This window comes from Periplaneta americana, chromosome 7 (assembly GCF_040183065.1).
Source record: "Periplaneta americana isolate PAMFEO1 chromosome 7, P.americana_PAMFEO1_priV1, whole genome shotgun sequence".
Classification (NCBI taxonomy): Eukaryota; Metazoa; Arthropoda; class Insecta; order Blattodea; family Blattidae; genus Periplaneta; species Periplaneta americana.
Genome location: NC_091123.1, coordinates 162,730,121 through 162,751,546, shown reverse-complemented (window position 1 = coordinate 162,751,546; position 21,426 = coordinate 162,730,121). Strand labels below are relative to the sequence as shown.

Here is a 21,426-nt window from a genome sequence, read left to right as displayed (position 1 = left end):
CGGTATCATGTTCCTCTACAAACTCTGTCTCTACAAGCAGTAAGAGGTGGTTTCATAAAGAATGAGAAGGATTACTTTTTTGTTGTTCTGTCGGACAAAATGTAATACACTCAGGGACAAAAAAAACCGGACACTTCTATATTTGCTTGTATTTTGTTGCCAATTATTTCAAAACGAAACAAAACCCAGTTAAACAAAATAATGTTTCATTTAGCACCTTATACGACAACATTTCAAAAAAAAAATCTCTGATGAGAAAATTTACAAAAAATCCCAGCATGTCCCACACGTGTTCAATTGGGTTCATGTCTGGACTCCTTGCTGGCCATGGAAGAACATGGATTCCCACTTCTTGGAGATAATCTCCAACCGCATGGGCAATATGCGGTCGTGCATTATCATGCATTAAAACAAAATTATCGCCTACAAATTGGCCAAATGGCACAACATGATCAGCCAAACATTCATTTATATACCTATCAGCTGTTAGTCTTCCATTTTCAACAAAAACCAACTCTGTACGAGCATCCGTACACACTCCTGCCCAAACCATCACTCCACCACCTCCACACAGCACATTTTCGGAAATGCAACACTGTGAAAATCGTTCTCCCCTCCTTCTCCAAACTCTTTCACGTCCATCAGGTGGGCACAGATTGAAACGGGACTCATTGGTGAACAGAACACAGCTCCACTGTCCATTTCTCCAATCCCTGTGATCATTTGCAAAAAGCAGTCGTTCAACTCGATGCATCCTGAGAAGTCTGGGACCAGTTGCAGGTCTACTTGATATCAGTCCACTTGCTTTCAACCTCCTTCTAACTGTTTTGGCCGAAATTGGGCGTCCATGCATGTTAACAAATTGCTGGGCTACACTAGTAGCTGGCAGGTTGCGCTCCCTAAGAACTCTCAACACCATATACCTGTCTTCATTTGGATTTGTAGCTCTTGGACGACCCAAACCTGGTCTTCTGGTATATTCTAGGGTCTCTCTATACCGTTTTATGGCATCATGGGTTGTGCTTCTAGCCATATTCATAACATTTGCAATGTAACGTACACTGCGTCCATCATCGTAAAGGGCTACAGCTCGAGCCACATCTTCAGGTCGCATCTTGTTTTAAGACAAATGTTACAACCCCACTTAAACTCAGAAAATGTAAAAATAAAGAAATAACGAATGATAACGATAATGAAGCACAACATGGTTGAGACAAAATTGTTATAGCTGAGACTCCGAAAGCAAAATTGGAATATTTGGTTGTAATGGCTTGTTTATAAAACAAAAAACAATCAACAATGTATACACGTCTCCATAACAACAGATGGCTACCATAATATTGTATGAGAAGATAATGTTTTGCAAAATACCAGCAAATATTAAAGTGTCCGGTTTTTTTTGTCCCTGAGTGTATGTTTACTTTGCTCAACGGTTCAATTAGGAGAAACATTAATTGCCACGCTGAATAATGTATTATTATTATTATTATTATTATTATTATTATTATTATTATTATTATTACTGACCACTAAGCATGTGTTTCTATAATTCTTCTGTACGTGCATGAATATTGATATTTTTAGATCTTCTCCCTGGAAGGATAAAATTATTAGGTTTTATCTCAATTTTAATCTTCTTAATCTTTAGATGAGAATAACTATTTATTAGTTATTCATTTAATAATAATATTGTAGAAAAACTGATTCAATATTATGTGCCAACGAACTGTTAAACGCCAGGAATTGACATGTCTTAAATCATAGCCAGGAAGAGAAAGATGAGATAAATAAATGTAAGGAAGTTAGCTACCTAATGAGGTTTGAAATATCTCGTAGTCTAATGCCTTTCAATAGAAGAGAATTTCTCAAAAAAGTAATGATTAAAATAGCTTAAATAACTTGTCCATAAGAAGTTTTTAGTTTTGAAAAACTACGAATTTCTCGAGAGAAGAATTAAAAAAATTCCTGATTATATTCAAAGACGAAGGTTAAAAAAGAAGTGAGAAAAATCGTATATTATTCACTGGCTCTTGATGACAGCAGTGATATTAAAATTCTAAAATTCATTTGTAGATAAAATTCTGTAAGTACAGTTAGGACACAAATGTAGGTATATTATACTATACTTCGGGTCTCAGCATATACAGCTCATATAATAATTTTTTACCCTTAAAATATAACGTTTACTGTGCACTTACTTCGAAAATATGTCCTACGGTGTGTTGGCGTTGAGTTGCTGGTCGCCATTTTCATTTACAAATAGTTGAAACACGCATTGCAATGACTGAATCGATCTTCTTTTTGCTTTCTGTAAGTTCCAAGAAATGTCAGAAGCCTGACAAGCACACAAAAGAAGTGATCGATAACGATTCCACCTAGTGGCAAAGTTAAAACTAAATGCATGTATGAAGTATAGTATACTATAATCCAGGACACAGGAGGATAAAGAACTTTTCATTTGTTTTAATAAACGTTTTATTAACAATAATTTCCTTTACATTTTTGTAATATGTGTGTGACGGATTGTGGTACGAACAAGACGTAAAACGTCTGAACTTAATTACACACTAAGAGTGAAGACGCTCCACGCAATCAAAGGGATTTAATAAATCCTCTTGCAACTTTTTTTTCAGTTCTTCATTTGATACTTTTATATTTGAAGTACACAATATATTATGAGTTTGACAGATTTAGAATGTAAGTACAGTCCGCGTCACCGTTTTTGGCGTGTGAAATAAGTAATGGGAACGTTAAGTATGAGTGTTTTACATTTGCCAAATCAATCTGACAACTGTGTTTGGAAAATGGCTGATGTGATGTGTATAGGAAGTGGTACCATTCTCAGCTGCACTAGCAACATGCTCACAAACTGGGTACTATATATCTAGGGCACACGCCAAAAACGCTGGTTGTACTCGTAATTTGGAATAATGTGAGATTCTTAATGATTGAGTGCTTATTGAGCTTTCTACGCTGCACTCTATTTTTTTTTTATAAAATACGCATTAATATGACCTGCTTTTGTTCTAGGTGAATTTAATAATTGTTTTGAAGGTGAAAATAACTCAATTCATGAAATGTAATCAAATATTACGAGGTCTAAATTATATCTATCCAAAAGGTCTATAATATGTATTACAAATTCAAATGTAATATGTTGGTTACTAGCCAGAAATTTTGGATAAATGAAATAACAATACAGTAAAACCTCGTTAATCCGGACCCCGATGATCCTGACTTCGCTTAATCCGGACAGGCAAAACACTGTGTGTTTGAAAAAATTAAAGAACCTTGTTTTAAGAAGTATTTTATACATTAGAACTATAGAATTACAACAATTACAATATTATATTATAGTATTAAAAATAGATAAAATCCATCAAGTTTGCATTAAGTTATTAAACAATACGAACAAATATTATTATCGATTACACAAACAAAGGTTTGAAGTATAAGTAAGAGGCAAAAGAGAATGAAATATTTTAAATACGGCAAGAAGTCAACAATCGCATTCGTTACACAGCTTCCTAACGGCTAGGAATATTTGTCTATTGTTGTGGATACTCAATTCAGTCAGTTTTTATCAGTGTTACCAGATTTGAGGATACTTCCTGAAATTAGGGAACTTCGGTAAAGAAGAGGGACATTTTGAGGACTTCAAGAAAATACCAGACTGTTGAGGTATTCTTGTTTTTCAATTAAACCCACGGAACAAATGTTCAATAAAAAATTGAACAATTTATGTTATATTTTTTGATAGACACGTGTTGTAAATACACATACTCTCAATTCTATTTGCAATAAAATATTACGATGTTATTTATGAGATCTGCATTTTTCTTCTGACTTCACTGCTCACTTTCCTGTCTATCCGATTGATAAGATTCGTCTGTACAGAATACTAATTTAGTTATCGAAAATTCAGAACACGAACGGGAAAAATAATTTAAATTTCTAATTATTGCCACTTCACCAATAGACTCTTACCAATTAATGTTTCTTGTTTCTTTAATCATAATCTTCAAGTCATTACTTACGAAAATCTGGTACCATTTTTTAACCTACTCTTTGTATTGATGTAGAAGGGAGCAACTTTACTCACTATAATATGTTTGAAATAAATCTGCACATTATGATAAAATGTATATTTCCATTATAGGGTAAGGGTTGGTAGTAATGTGATACGAGTAATATTGTGATAGTTATTTTTGAGAATTTGTTACAATTTGACTGAGCGCGAGAAGGACCAGTTTTGTGCAGCAACTTGTCCACGAACATTCCCTTAATACATAGACGCAAAAAACCGATCTTCCTCTCTCTCAGTAAAATTATAATAAATTCTCAAAAATAACTATCACAATATTACTCATATCACAATTTTACCAACCTTTACCCTACTTAATTTGACGAATAAAATAATATGAAAGTTTAGAATGCAGTTGCTATCTATAATTCGTATTATGCTTCTACACTCAACCATAAAAATGCTAAAGAAAAGTGAATCTGCGTTTCATTCAGATTAATTTTAAAATGATACATTATTTTGCACTTGTTAGTCGCTTAGGTATTGTATAAAGCACTATTGGGGTAATGTGGAAGTCTTACAGATATTCTAATGAACATAACAGCAGTTTTATGTCTTATCAAATCATCTTTTTTTTTTCTTTTACGAGACATTTCCTGCACTGTACTTGTTTTTTTTTTTAAGATGGGACATGACAGTAGCGTTGCGATCGGAAAAACAACTGAATGTCACATAGCGTGGTAGGCCTGTTGCTATGGTAACAACGGTTGAGTTGCCAACTTACAGTTCGCACGTGGCGAGTGCTTAATAGCTCTCTTAGCGACATTTATTGTGCACACAATGTTAGCATTGGTACGTTTCGTCTTTGATTGTTTGTCGATTTTTGTATTGTTTTCTTATCTTCACGTCAATTGTCAATGAATGTTTTAACGTCAGCCATCTTAACGACAATTGCTACCTTCCATCAGCTGGCAGCGTGGTAGTCCATATTGGCAACATGTCACTGTAGTTCCAAGCTCGGCCGCTTAACTGTCATGTCTCATTAAAAAAAAAAAGTATAACGCAAAATTCACAGACATGTTGAGTAAATTTGGGGAAATTTTGCCTGTTTCATTGAGGAAATTTTCAATTTGAAGCTGGCAACACTGGTTTTTATTAGAGTTCGTAAGTTTTAAGTTAACGGCAGTAGAAATAGCACAGTATAAGAAAAATCAGTAGGGACAACTGTTGTCGGCACCTTTGATGTTGTTGGTACTAAATTCAAGCCCAGTAAGGTCTAGTTCTCAATGAATCCAACTATGTCGCTAGCATCAAACCACTATCAAAGTATTAGTAAAATATTTATTTATTTATTTATTTATTTATTTATTTATTTATTTATTTATTTATTTATTTATTTATTTATTTTATTGGTCAGTAATACGAATAATCTTGTATGTATATTATCTATCATTAATATTATGTCGCTAGGAAGTCAAAATACTTATATCCATTGTTGACGTTCATGTTCGCACTTCACCGCAACGGACGCCATGATGTATTATGTTGTACTTGGATCAATTTTACCAACATAAGCCTCAAACAGTGACTTGAACGTTAGCGTCAATTAGTGAATATTTTCATGATGATTGCATACGGAAATAATTATTATTATGGTTACTAGCCGTACCCGTGCGCTCCGCTGCACCTGTTAGAAATAAATATAAAGTAATTACATAATTAAAATTAGACGTTTGATCCAGGGAACAACTTTTGCAACAGCGCAAGATAATCTGCTTCGCTCATTACCCAATTTTTTTGCATTGCATTTATTGCATATATATTTTATGTATTTTAACACGATTCAATTGAGCATAGTTAAAATTTGAATTATAAAATAATGGATTGCTAAGCTTACGTACTATTACTGCATACTAAATTAATACACTGTCGTTGTTCGTTAATTCTCTGAGATTAAAATGAGTGTACATAAATATTATTTCAAGAAATACAGAAAACGAATGTACAAAATAGCCTATCAAATTTTCTGTGCATAAGAAGCTATTTTAATCTTACCTGTCCTCGATTTACTCAGACATTACTGTAATAACATTATAGCATTATGTCCATCTAGAGAAACTACACTTTCCAATGGTGAAATAATAATTAATTATACAAATCGTTTAATTTAACTTCTGATATTACTTCATATAAACACAAACATTCTCTGTAGGCTATATTTAATAGCTTTCGATTGTTGATGTCCAAGGCCCCTTATAGACGAAGTCATTTGTTCTTAATTCATTGCACCGTCTTAGATGGCGTTATTTTAATTTTAAAACTCATTTATCTCATTAAATATCAGTCCTATCAAAATTTTGTAATTAATAAAACTTATCGGAAATCATTTTTAAAGAAACGTTTGTTATGTAATATTTTTCACAAAAATCAATAATAAGTGAGATATTTCGATTTATTTAATTCAGGCCCCCTTATAACCCCCCCTCTTAAATAAAGTATTTTGAATGCCATATAGCCTAAAATCTAAGTTACAACGAACTTAATTTATATTCCAATTTTCATATAAATCGGTCCAGCGTGAAATGGTAACAAACATCCAGACAGACAGACAGACAGACATACAAACAAAAATTTCAAAAAAGTTATTTTCCGTTTCAGGATGGTTAATTATACATGTTAACATCAATTATTTTTGGAAAATGGAAAATTACCAGAAAAATTTTGGCGACAAAAAAGCTATGAAAGATAGCATACAGAGAATGTTTCTGTGTTTGTATGAAGTAATATCGGAAGCTAAATTAACCGATTTGTATAATTAATTATTATTTCACCATTGGAAAGTGTAGTTTCTCTAGATGGACATAATGCTATAATGTTATTACAGTAACTTCTGATATAATATAATATAATATAATATAATATAATATAATATAATATAATATAATATAATATAATATAATATAATATAATATAATATAATATAATATAATATAATATAATATAATATAATTTAAGTTATTGTGGGCCAAGCGCCATTTACGGAATACGTAGAAAACAAGGGTTAAAATTAAGTTATTACCATAATTCAATGGAAACCTATAACAAGTAAAATAAAATATACACATTAAATCTAAATGATGTCAATCTTCATTAAGCTATGGTTGCATGTAATAAAAATAACGAATCATGTTAAAGGAATTGTCATTGCACCAAATGAGTGTCTCTGGACCAAAATGATGGCATTTTAATTATTTGGATGCAATTTAAATTAAGTAACATATTAAACGATTTATCCTTCTATCAAACACGAATGTTCGCTGGATCAAATGTCCTATTTTAATTATGTAATTACTTTACATTTATTTCTAACGGGTGCAGCGGAGCGCACGGGTACGTCTAGTACCTTAATAAACGTGTTTTGTTTTAGTTTTAATGCACTTTCTACTCTTATTTTATGTTATTTCATTTAATCCGGACTTTGGCAAAACCGGTCAACTTATCCCCTAATAGTCCGGAATAACGATGTTTTTCTGTAATAGTATTTATTATTGTTACTTTCCTGTAAGAAAATCATAATTTAAATAAGTAAGTGAGAAAAGAGACGGGTAATTCTCTCGTCCTTGTAGAGAGTACTACGCTCACTGGATAACTTAGGGTAGTTTGTCTCACTTCTAAGAATGCCGTTTCAAAAATTTAGTAGATAAACGAAATTATATCTTAGATTGGAGTGTAGGTGTTCAGTCGATCAAAAACTTTTGACGAACTCGGGAAACTTCACTTCGTAAGGAGCTTTTTCCCTGTCGCTGACCCACACACTGCCGGTTTCTCCTTCTCGTAGAATGTGGATTATGGCTTCTCCTACGACATCGGGCCTGAAAAGTAACACCATTTCGAGATGAAAATAAAATTGATTTGACTAAACAAAACCTGGCGCACTGAGTGAAAAAAGAGACGATGTTGAGATTGGTGGATTAATATTAAATTATTACTAGTGGCTTGTGCAGCAAATACTGCTGCAAACTAACTTCGTTAGACGTTCAAATAAAAATTTTTCAGATTTATTTTCAATGAAGAATACTTGTCTTTTTGATACTTATTTGCTTCCATAATAATGAAACATACTCCCTCTGAATGGATTTTTTTAGGCCAAATACTTTTTCTTGAACCTATCCAACTTCAGTTTTTGAGTTTCAACTCGAAAACGCAAGTATCAATGTCAGGACGATAGCAGTAGCTATTTCAGGTCATTGTGGATTGTAGGCAAAAGTTACAAAAATGTCAGGTTTGCTAAGCTTTCGAACAATAGCATTTTCGTATAGCTGCTGCATGTAGAACTTGAAATGTAGAGCGTAAAATCATTTTATCCTACTAAGAGATCTTGCTGAAATGATCTGGAGACTACAAAATTTTCTAGGCCTTTTATTTTATCAGTAAGTAATACCTTTTTATCTTTCCTTAGGAACTGTAATTTTTGCGCTCTCTCGAGCCAATACTGAAGACAACGATACATATCAATATCTACACTACATCGCCATTAAGTATATGAAAATGACCCAACCCCACTGGCTTAATAAGTATAAAAATATTTGATTTTTAATAACAATATTATTATCTTACTTAAGTTTTGTAGTTATATATAGCAGACACTCAGTAAATTATAGAAATGAAGATCTAAATTAAGATATTCTCTACATTTACTTACATAACCTCAAAACGTTTCACTTTCATGTCATCAATATAGCATCAATATTATGTACAATTAATGAAAAATAGACGCATCATGATATTAACTATAATAATATTTAATTTTTAATGGTAATAATGTCATCAAACCACCTCAAGTTTCGTAGATATGAATATCCAATACACAGCTGTATTCAGAAAATTATACACTGCAGAATCAGTTTTTAATAACAAATTGAATTGAGCTCTAAATATGTCGGCAATCCTGCAGGTCATGGCCTTCATGTAATAGCCTATTGTTTATTGTAGTGTGTGTTTTGTTTTGAAATTCAATCAAGTCGGCCGTGATTCAATAAAATTAGTTCTCAAAACTGACAACAGATGGATTTTGGAAAATAGGAGAATTATGTAGAAAATTGACATTTCACTGAAAACTACTATTTTTCCGAAAAACTTTGGATGCCAGGCGTGAAAATGAGGGGTCACCCATTAAAATCCGTTCAGCCGTTTTCATGTAATTTCCATTACCAGTTAAAATTATATATATAGATTACTAGTATAATTTAGTCCAGATCATGTTGATATAGTAACCAAGATAAGATAGAAAAAATATACTTAGGATAGAAATAAACTTGTTTTACAACACATAGTACATAATATAAATACAGGGAAGTCTGTCATATAATTTTTTTTAATTCTGGATCTGAAAATTTTATTGCTTAAAGTAGTCAATTTTGGATGAAATTTTATTATCGAATTATATAGACGTGGACCATAATTTGTACTGTGTAGTAAAGTAGCAGATGTGAAACATTTAGGTTCAACTAATTTAAGAATATCATTTCGTCTTGTATTATGATCATGTGGCTGAGCTACAAATTTCATTCTATTTTTATGATAGAATTTCATTAAAGAGTATTTATAAATTTGATCAATTCTAAAAACATTCAATTCGGAATGGATCAAATTTGTTGGATAATCCAGTCGCCTTTTCAAACAAATTTTGATTATACGTTTTTGCAACATAATTAGAGGAAAAAGAGCAGTTTTTGTAATGCCTCCCCATCCAGTTATACCATATTGGATAACAGATTCAACTATAGCCAAATAAACCAAACGTAATACATGAGTAGGCAAGTAATGGCGATGGTTTACAAATTTGTAAATTGTTTTACGGATCCTGTTACATAAAAAGGTGATTTGTCTATCCCATTTCAAGTGCTGATCAACAATAATTCCCAGGTATTAATGTTCAATTGTCTTCAACTAGAAGGTGTTGTGGCCTCTCTAGTATAGTAACTAACTCATTGCTCCTTGCATTGTCATGAAGAATGATGGGGTTCTGTACCACCAAGTGTCGTCGTTTTCTCCTGAGAGCTGGACGAAGGTGGTGGTGCTTCACGCAGTCCCTGAAAACATTCTTGTACACTACGATCTCGTGCCACATCAATTTTGATGCAGGAACGTTGCACTAGTTTTGTAAACATGGTTTTAGGGCGCTCGCACGATCCCTATGAAAGTCAACGTTCTACACACTGTAGTAGATTGACAGAGTACTGTCGCCGCTGGCTGCACTGACTCAACTAACAGTCCTTGTTCATGTCCACACAGCTGACAGCTCTCGAATGCACCATCGTCATGTGAACAGTAGTGTTGCCATAACTTTTTATCCAACCCTTGTACGTGCCTTACTTATATACGAAAATCGTCGTGCGTGAATGAAGAATACGGCCATATTTCGTTAATGTGACAGTGGGTTTCAGCGTCGCGAACATAGTAACCTCTCACATAATACTACACACCTAATCAAACCTAACGTAACCTGTCACATAATATACACCTAATCTAACCTAACCTAACCTAACCTGTCACATAATACTACACACTTGTAGTAACATTTCTCACGTTTAGTATCGTTTCGCTTGTTTGTATTGCCAACTCTGTTACTCGTGTCGAGAGCCATCTAGTGAAAGTGGATCGTAATGCCAGGAAGAAAATATGGAAACTTTCATAATAATTACATTTAGTTCGTTCAGTGTATGTTTTGTGAGATATTAAATGTGTTAATGTAGTGATAATTATGTACGATTACGAAATACGAAAAGCCTGAAATCCCATAAGGGCAACGGCCTCCAAAGGAGTGTAGGGTGAGCTGAAGGTCTACTACACTTGGGGGGCCAGTCCAAGAGAGCTTACACTATACACTTACAAACTAAACACATAAACAGACTATACAAACTATACACGAAAAACTATGCAGACTAAACACATAAATTATACAAACTAAACATCCACAAAAAACTATACAAACTAAACACATAAATTATACAAACTAAACATCCACAAAAAACTATGCAAACTAAACACATAAATTATAATCTGAACACAACTATCCACACTAAACACACGATAAAAAAAAAGAAAAAATTACACAAACTGAACACATACATAGCCTTAACTCACACACAAACTAAATACACAAAAACCTATACAAATTGCTCACATAAATTGTACAGCCTAAACACACAAACTGTCTAAACTAAACGCACAAAAACGATACAATTGAACACAAAAATTTTACTAACTAAATACATGAACTATACCAACTAAACACGGAATCAAACTATCCAAACTAAAACACACAAAACCATACAATTGAACCAAAAATTATATTAACTAAACACATTAACTATACCAAATATATATATATATAGTAGGCCTACAGTAAAAATTGAAATAGCCACCGGAGTAGCTTAGGCGGCTAAGGCTTGTCTCCCGAACCGGAGTTGCGCTCTGGCGCTTGTTCGATTCCCGCTTGGGGTGATTACTTGGTTGGATTTTTCCGAGGTTTTCCCAAACTATAAGGCAAATGTCAAGTAATTTATGGCGAATTCTCGGTCTCATCTCGCCAAATATAATCTCGCTATCATCAATTCCATCCAGGCTAAATAACCTCGTAGTTGATACAGCGTCCTTAGATAACCAAGTAAAAAAATTGAAACGTGTTGTGGCTGTGATAAAAGTATTGAAAATTGGTTTATAGCGCCACATTGGCAGTGATAAAAGTGTGCAGTATTCGTTCAGTGGCCGGTGAATACTCTACCTTGTCCAAAATAGATAGATAGATAGATAGATAGATAGATAGATAGATAGATAGATAGATAGATAGATAGATAGATAGATAGATAGATAGATAGATAGATAGATAGATAGATAGATAGATAGATAGATAGATAGATAGATAGATAGATAGATAGATAGATAGATAGATAGATAGATAGATAGATAGATAGATAGATAGATAGATAGATAGATAGATAGATAGATTTTGCAAGACAAGAGAAACTTATTTTGCAGCTCCTTCAGAAGGAGATAGATCCTCATTTACTTGCCTTAATGAGCTAGATTTGCAACATTAGTCACAGAGTAGAGCTTTGCTCCTAATTCAAATTCAAAAATGAGAATGTAGTGGAAACGAAGTACTCACGATTGCATCGAAGCTTTGGACAGTATGGATTGTCTGTTAATGCTGAGCTTTTCGTAGCCGCCCAACACTCCGTCCGCGATGGGGGTGTCTGTGAGTCCTGGACACATTATTAAGATTCGGACCCCGTGACTGTCACTCAGTGGTGCGAACTGGAAAAGATACAAAAACCTCAGCACAAGATTGGTCAAGCATAGTTTCTGATACATATATAATATGCAGCAGCGGCTGGTAGTCAAAATAATGAGTGTGCTACAATCTCTATATCGGCCTACTGTATACACTTATATGTATTTATCTTAATTTGAGACTCGCCTAGTGACGAAATATGAAGTCCATACGACGTTCCTTCCTACTGCAGAACTTATCAATTACTCTTTCATGGTATGATGACGCAGAATATCTGCATGGAAATATCATATGTACTTTGGTACATTAAAATAATATATATGATATGCGTAAATCACTTCGTGATTTAAGACGGCGCTTATTCCGTCGGATCCCGGCCAACTAGTCACTCATTACGAGTGCACCTCAGCACATGTATGGACTTCGGACCTAGGTTCATAGATATCTATGACGTAGTGCAGAGGCGGCCACTAGAGGGAACCTAAGAGTTGGAACTTAAAACTGAGACGATTCTTCCGACGCCGGGGTGGAATCCGGTGTGGCTTAGTGGATAAAGCGTCAGCACGTAGAGCTGAAAACCCGGGTTCAAATCCCGGCGCCGGAGAGAATTTTTCTCCGTTCCATTACTCTTTCATCGTATGATGACGCAGAATATCTGCATGGAAATATCATATGTACTTCGGTACATTAAAATGATATATAATTACCCTGGAGTTAAACCCCTCCATCTTGGACATCATACCCTTTTCTATTGGCAGTATTGCAAGAGCAGTGAGGCGATCCTGGGACATAGTGTTACTTAAAAAAAGTTTTTATGCGTTTAAAGAAAGAAAGACATCTTTCTGGTTCAGCAGTGGTCATTGGTGTTGTAGCCAAAATATTTAACAACTTCATTAATTCACAGAATGGATCCTGTGAATTGTTGGAGGCTATGTTAAGTATTGTAACAATTGAACAGCTCCATCTATATTTCGGAAATCGGGTCTTCCATATAGAACCCCAAGTTGTGTCTTTAACACTCTTTTGTTCAGTACAGTATAGCTGTTGACAGCAACTTCAAGTTAGCGTTCAGGAAAATTATGCGAAAAATTGTCAAAAAATTTGCTGTTTAACAATTTTGTTGCGTCTAGGTAGGTTAAAGACTGAAACGAGAAGTAGTTTCCTGAATTATACTGCCTCATAATTCCTTGGCTTCAATTTTCTACTCTCTTTCCAGTTAAAGATTGAAGTAAATGCAAATAAATGCACATGGCATAATGGTTCCTGATTGGCTATTGGACGCACAACGCCTCCAAACTCATGCTTGTCATCTTCTTCCTCATATTTTAATAGTTCCTTCTAAAATAATAAAATGTATAATATGCATGGAATACATGCTTATAAGAACACTTTCTTACGATTTAAACAACATGTTTGTATTAGTAGTTTCAGACATTGCGTGTTAAATCATTGTAACGTGTATTATGGCAACGCGCATGCGTAATAGGCATTAAATCCCTCCCAAGGTGACTTGCAGCTTCACAGAGCACATCAGCACGGCTGGTATAACACAGTGCGAGATTCAGTGTTGTCAACCTCAAATAAATTTCTGTAGAATTAAAGAAATTCTCCACTCTTCAAAGAATAACATTTAATCACGAACCTACAGAAAAATGAAAATCCACTATTCCCAGTAGAGAAATAATAAATATGAACCCTCTGTGAGCATTTTACGGGTTAGTTCAATGAATGTGTTGAAATGTCTGCAATATATCAGACGTTGGCTGCCCTGCGTGCTCACTTGCTGAAAATAATGCTCCCTGGTGGCTGCTTTGGTAGCTAGCTTGCGATTGCGGAGTAATACATTTCGGTTTTGTTTACGTCTACTTCAATCTTTAGTTGGAAATAGAGTAGACTGACTGATTCAGGAGGAACCTCAAAAACCATGTAGATGGCAGCAGCGGTCGGACACTTGAATTACCAAACACATTGTACATAGTTCCGAGTTCTTCCACAAAGAAGCATTCTTTCGTTACGCTTTACTTTTGCAATCTCCAAGCTGTGTTGTGCTGAAGCTGACTACAGCACTTCCCCGCGTAAAAATAGCCAATCAGAGCAGTGATTTCAGCTTCGCACATACGCATTAGTTGTCTACATTCTCATGTAGAGTTTTGAGTAGCACAACGAACCCCCTGAGGCACCAAAGAGCGAAGAGCGAAGACTAAACACTCTATAACGCGTCATGAACATAACCACGGGAAATTGTCAAATGACAAATCAAATACTATGGTATTGCAAATACTTTATTTGAGCAAAAATTATCATTGTGCTGTAACACTGTAGCACATAAGGACGGGCCGCCCCTGATAATATGTGAAGAAAGAGTGATTATTGTGTGGTCACTATGGAAATTTTTTTAATATAGCAACATGCAAACAGAAGTAGACTTTTCCGTATTCATACTGCCTTGTAACTTAACGGCTCAAACGGTTTGAAACTACATACAGATTTCATTACCACGGCAAAAGGTACAAGTTAAAGAACCACCTATTCCTACTCAGCTTGGGTTCCTTAAGGTACCATTTGGGTACACGCGAATGGACTTTATGCTTGGTTATTCCAAGGAACTGAGGACCAGGCTGATTCACGAGGATTTATCGTCCCTTACGGAGCTTATTTCAGAAGACATTCTGAGCAAAAAATGTAATATAAACTTTTGTTCTAATCTCAATATTTTCAGAATTACACTAACTTGAAATTGTTTGTAAAATACCATTATTCTTGAGTTTTAAAGGTGAAATAATATTACAGACTAGCCGTACCCGTGCGCTCCGCTCCACCTGTTAGAAATAAATATAAAGTAATTACATAATTAAAATAGGATGTTTGATCCAGGGAACATTCGTGTTTGATAGAAGGATAAATCGTTTAATATGTTACTTAATTCAAATTGTCTTTAAATAATTAAAATGCGGTAATTTTGGTCCAGAGAGTACTCAAAAGTTACTGTAATAACATTATAGCATTATGTCCATCTAGAGAAACTACACTTTCCAATGGTGAAATAATAATTAATTATACAAATCGGTTAATTTTGCTTTCGATATTACTTCATACAAACACAGAAACATCCTCTGTAGGCTATGTTTCATAGCTTTCGATTGTTGTCGTCCAAGGCCCCTTATAGACGAAGTCATTTGTTCTTAATTCATTGCACCGTCTTAGATGGCGTTATTTTAATTTTAAAACTCATTTATCTCATTAAATATCACTCCTATCAAAATTTTGTAAGGAATAAAACTTATCGGAAATCCGTTTTAAAGAAACGTTTGTTATGTGACATATTTCACAAAAACCAATAATAAGCGAGATATTTCGATTTATTTAATTCAGGCCTCCTTGTACCCCCTTTTTAAATAACGTATTTTGAATGTCATATACCCTAAAATCTAAGTTACAGCGAACTTAATTTATATTCCAATTTTCATATAAATCGGTTCAGCCATTATCGCGTGAAAAGGTAACAAATATACAGACAGACAGACAGACAGACAGACGGACAGACATACAAACAAAAATTTCAAAAAAGGGATTTTCGGTTTCAGGGTAGTTAATTATATATATATTAGGACCAATTATTTTTGGAAAATCGAAAATTACCAGAAAAATTTCGGCTACAGATTTATTATTAGTATAGATAAAGAATAAACTATACAGGAGTATCATTTCTTTAATTAGCTAATATTCTGAAGCTAAAAATGTGTTATGAATTCTATAGTTGCTTCGCACAAATTTTCTTACTCATTTATCACAACAATTGTTACAAGTCACGCTACTCTTGTAAATTCTCCAAGACTGTACATTAAGATGCCTAATTATACTGCAAAGAATCAAGTTCCTAAAGTCGTATGATTTGTAACAATTGTGATAAGTGCGTAAAAATGATGTAATTTTTAGTTAAAAATTGAAAAAGAAAATCTGTTCAAAGCAATTAACAACATAATTTTAGCTTCAGAACACTAGCCAATTAAAGAAATGATACTTCTGAATAGTTCATTCTCTATTTGTAATATTTTTTACCATTAAAACTAAAGAAGAAAAAGGTATTTTACTAACAAATTCAAATTAGTGTAACTCTGAAAATATTGAGATTAGGACAAATGTTTATATGGTATTTCTTGCTCAGAATTCCAAAAATAAGCTCCGTAAGTGACGGTAAACCCTCGTGAATCACCCTGTATATTACATCACGATGCACTGGGAGAAAGAAACAAATACGTAAATAAATATACAGACTGAAAAAAAAAAGTAATTATTTTCTAAGCTTTCATTTCATTGCAATTGCAATGTGTATAATGTTAAAAAACATTTCCTTAAATTATAAGAATTCATTTTCCTCATTTGAAGGGTGTTTATTTTTTAGATATAACATTCTCTATATCAGGAAATATTACGTTAGCAGTTGATATCCTTAAAAATGAACATAAATGATTGTTTATAATCGACTTCTTAAACTAGATTTGTTGATGAAAGAGTGATGGAACGGAGAAAAATTCTCTCCGGCGCCGGGATTTGAACCCGGGTTTTCAGCTCTACGTGCTGATGCTTTATCCTCTAAGCCACGCCGGATACAACCCCGACGCCGGTTAGAATCGTCTCAGATTAAGCTCCATCTCTTGGGTTCCCTCTAGTGGCCGCCCTCTCCACTACGTCATAGATGTCTATGAACGCAGGACCGAAGTCCATACATGTGTTGAGGTGCACTCGAATGAGTGACTGGTTGGCCGGGATCCGACGGTATGGGCGCCGTCTTAAATCACAAAGTGTATCCGGCGTGGCTTAGTGGATAAAGCATCAGCACGTAGAGCTGAAAACCCGGGTTCAAATCCCGGCGCCGGAGAGAATTTTTCTCCGTTCCATCACTCTTTCATCATATGATGACGCAGAATATCTGCATGGAAATATCATATGTACTTCGGTACATCAAAATATATATAATATGCGTAATAAATCACTTTGTGATTTAAGACGGCGCCCATACCGTCGGATCCCGGCCAACCAGTCACTCATTCGAGTGCACCTCAACACATGTATGGACTTCGGTCCTGCGTTCATAGACATCTATGACGTAGTGTAGAGGGCGGCCACTAGAGGGAACCCAAGAGATGGAGCTTAATCTGAGACGATTCTAACCGGCGTCGGAGTTGTATCCGGCGTGGCTTAGTGGATAAAGCATCAGCACGTAGAGCTGAAAACCCGGGTTCAAATCCCGGCGCCGGAGAGAATTTTTCTCCGTTCCATCACTCTTTCATCATATGATGACGCAGAATATCTGCATGGAAATATCATATGTACTTCGGTACATCAAAATATATAGATTTGTTGAGTTTCATGAAAGAAATAAATGTTTACACTTATACATATTGCAAACATTGATATTAATTCTGAAACAAATTTTTATTTTATTATTTAAATGAAAAGTAAAAATTGAAATAATTGACTTCAATGCTCTGTACTCTTTAGCCTGAGTTCCAGTGATGCACTGTATTAAATTTGTACTCCCATATCATGTATAGCGTAAGATTGCTGGTAAGAGAGGGGTAGCAGGGGAGGTAAGATTTAAACGTCTGCTGTTCCTGAAAGAAATTGAAGCATACCACATAATAGAACTGAATGACATCGCTGGTGTAGTACCTTGTTTGTGGAATTAATGTCCAAATCGTTTTAGGAGTGATAGTAGGAGGAAGAAGAATAAAGCACATTTGCTGATGATATAGCGTTGTTAGCAGAAGAAGGAGATGATACTAACTGAGGATATGCTTCTTCTTCTTCTTCTTATTTGGTATTACAGCCCAGGTGGGCCTTAACCTCCTCTATGGCTCTCTTCCATCCTTCTCTATCCATCGCCAACTCCCTCCAATTCCTTATTCCTAATCTATTCACATCCACTCGTACACAGTTCCACCATCTTGTTCTCGGTCTTCCTCTTAATCTGGTTCCATCTGGGTTGTTATTGAAGACAATCTTCACTTTCCTTGTTGTTTCCATCATTGTGACGTGTCCCAGCCATCTCAGTCTTTGACATCTTATGTGCGCCTCCAAATCCGATTCCTTGTACAGTTCGTATATCTCATTATTATATCTGGCTCTCCATCCATCCACTGTTTCAATTGCTCCGAATATCCTTCTTAAGATTTTCCTCTCAAATACTGCTAGTTGTTTGCATGTATTTTTATTCAGAACCCATGTTTCTGTACCATATGTTATAATGGGTCTTATTAGGGTTTTGTAAATCTTGATTTTGATACTAAGGATATGCTACTGGAGCTAAATGACAGCTGAGAGAAGTATGGAATGAAGATAAATATGCCATGGTCAAAGGAAGAAAAGTAAAGAAGGTAAACTTGTGAATTCTGTATGAGGCAGTAGAGCATGTGGACAGCTTCAAATACTTGGGGTGTACTGTAAGCAGTAACATGAGCTGCTGCCAGGAAGTCAAAAGGAGAATAGCAATGGCAAAGGAAGCTTTTAATAGAAAAAGGAGCATCTGCAGACCTCTGGACAAAGAACTAAGGAAGAGACTAGTGAATTGCTTTGTATGGAGTTTAGCTTTATACGGGGCAGAAACGACGAAGTGAAGAGAGGCGACTATAACTAAAAGCCAGGTTATGAACCGACTAAACGTTCTGTTGCTCTCCTTATAAGCTCCGTTGCCACATAGTGGTGCGAGATTCAAAGCGTATTCAGGGTTTGTCACCGATATGTTTAAAATAATTACTGTATATAGTTCTCGATAACACTATCAACAATATTAGTAATTAAAATTACTGTTTTTAATAAAGCACGAGCTAATGCGACTCGTAATGCACGTGGTATTGCAAATGAACTGGGCAGTTTGGCTACACTGTCTCCGTGATTCCGTTGCCAGATTTTCGTTAGCAGACGACATTTTCACGTGAGGTCCAATGAAAAGCTCCGTACTCGTTTCCCCTCCATCCCCCCCACACTCAACGTATCATCGCTGCAGAGGCTACCCCTATAACCCGCACTTTCCTCTCGCCCTGCCAACTACTTCCTGTTTAGTCGGTTCATAGCCTGGCGTTTAATATAGAAGCATTTGAAATATGGGTATAGAGAAGGATGGAACATGTGAAATGGTCAGAGAGAATAAGAAATGAAGCTGTGTTGGAAAGAGTGGGTGAAGAAAGAATGATGCTGAAACCGATCAGGATGAGGAAAAGAAATTGGCTGGGTTACTGATTGAGAAGAAACTGCCTTTTGAAGGAAGTACTGGGAGGAATGGTGAACGAGAGAAGAGTACGGGGCAGAAGAAGATAGACTATCAGATGATAGACGATATTAAGATATATGAATCATATGGAAAGACTAAGAGGAAGGCAGAAAATAGAAAATACTGAGAATGCTGGGTTTGCAGTGAAAGACCTCCCCTTGGGCAGAACACAGAGGTGAGCCTGCCTGGAGAGAAATAAAAAATAGGTTGCAACCGCCAAATTACTCTTCAAGGAACGACCACTCTTATAAATTGAGGGAAAGAAGACAGAGGACGGACACTGGAAAGTTTTCTTTTCTCAATCTTACTATCAAGGACTGGAATGCTTTACCTGCAGACTTACCAAAGCCTTTACAAACAACCAAAAATGTATTTAAAAATAGGCTTAAGACTTTACTAATAGACGATAATTATACACAGTATTTAAAGGGTGCAATTTATATTTTGTTATTGAAGTGTTCTATCAGTGAAGAATTATGTTGTGTCAGTGAAGTGTGTTGTGTCAATGAAGTGTGTTGAGTAAGTGAAACGTGTTCCTGTCAGTGAAGCTTTATAGTTTATAGTGGCAATGCAAAGTATTTGAACAGTGAAATGTTTTTGAAGTGTTAGTGAAATCAGGATAGAATCAGTGAAATGTGTCGTAGTTCCAGTGCAGTGAGTGAGTTGACAGCGAAATGAGTGTAGTGTTGAAAGGTACTTGTGCAGATATGAACATATCATACTCGTGGGTTTTAGTTCGAACATAGGTTTAAGGTACAAATTAGATTTACTTTAAATGTTATTTTAACTGATCGTGCTTCATTTAATTTAGGATGTTCCCTGTTATTATTATTATTATTATTATTATTATTATTATTATTATTATTATTATTATTATTATTTATTGTTAGTATTAATTATTAGTATTATTATTAATTGTATTTTTTATTAATTGTGTTTATTATTGTCTTTATTGAGTGTAATTAGTTACCACTGCCACCGGGTATATACCCATTGCAGTGTGAATAAATACATACATGCATACATACATACATACATACATACATACATACATGAATTATGTTAATTAGAAAGTAATTTGGAACATAGAATAACTAAGTTTAAATCTTGTATACGGTAAACTGTGAATCTAGGATATTACCTGTCCAGAAGTAATATACAATGTTAATCGTGTATTCTAATCCTTCTGGGTCAGTTCTGTGTCAGCGTGATACGATGTCTGATGTCTGATTGTCCTCGGTCCACAACATGGCATTCTCACTGTGTGTTTAGTACAAAGTTGAGTAAACCATGAAAGTCACTTACATAAACCAATCATAAGCTTATAAACTCACCGCCATTGCTTGGCTGTATCCAACGACGAAACACTTTGAGCCGTCATAAATCGCAGATGCGCTTCTGAGTCCGAGACCAGCGACGGAAGCGATGTTGACCACTGTGCCACCTTTGCCTCCTTTGTCTTTTCCCATGTACTCCATGGCAAGCTTTGTACCTCTCACAACTCCTCTCTAGAAATAAACAATTGTAATTGAAATCTCTTACAGTGACAGAGAATGGATAGCTCCTACCAGAGTGCTGCATTGGAGTTAAATCGCTCGCTTGAACTCGGTCGAGTGTCGCACCCTCGAGTGAGATACGATCGGTCGTGATACGCTCGTAATAAATAGAAGCACAGTATAAGGTCATCTCACCGACATGTCTTATCTTGTATGGAAGGCGACAGATAAGATACACATATGTTTTGCTCACACGGTAAAAATAAGGCTTTATTTTCTGCGTTTATGACAAACGTTTAATGGAACAGTCAATGGAACGTACCAAAACAGGAACATGAAG

At 35.0% G+C, this 21,426-nt stretch overlaps 1 protein-coding gene across 3 annotated transcripts in view; it reads right to left on the bottom strand.

The window, feature by feature from the left end:
• The window catches only part of LOC138703664 (15-hydroxyprostaglandin dehydrogenase [NAD(+)]-like), a 161,302-nt gene that overhangs the window by 106,489 nt on the left and 33,387 nt on the right, over positions 1-21,426 (bottom strand). The window contains exons 5-7 of one of the 3 annotated variants that reach the window (XM_069831737.1): positions 20,925-21,098; positions 12,195-12,343; positions 6,983-7,896 (exon numbers count right to left, since the gene is read on the bottom strand). The exons of 1 other annotated variant lie outside the window; for it this stretch is intronic. In XM_069831737.1, the coding sequence (XP_069687838.1) occupies positions 7,770-7,896; positions 12,195-12,343; positions 20,925-21,098 (450 nt within the window). In that variant the 3' untranslated portion in view covers positions 6,983-7,769. Of the gene's footprint in view, positions 1-6,982; positions 7,897-12,194; positions 12,344-20,924; positions 21,099-21,426 lie in introns of those variants that run through there. One more of the 3 variants, XM_069831736.1, reaches the window with a different exon arrangement.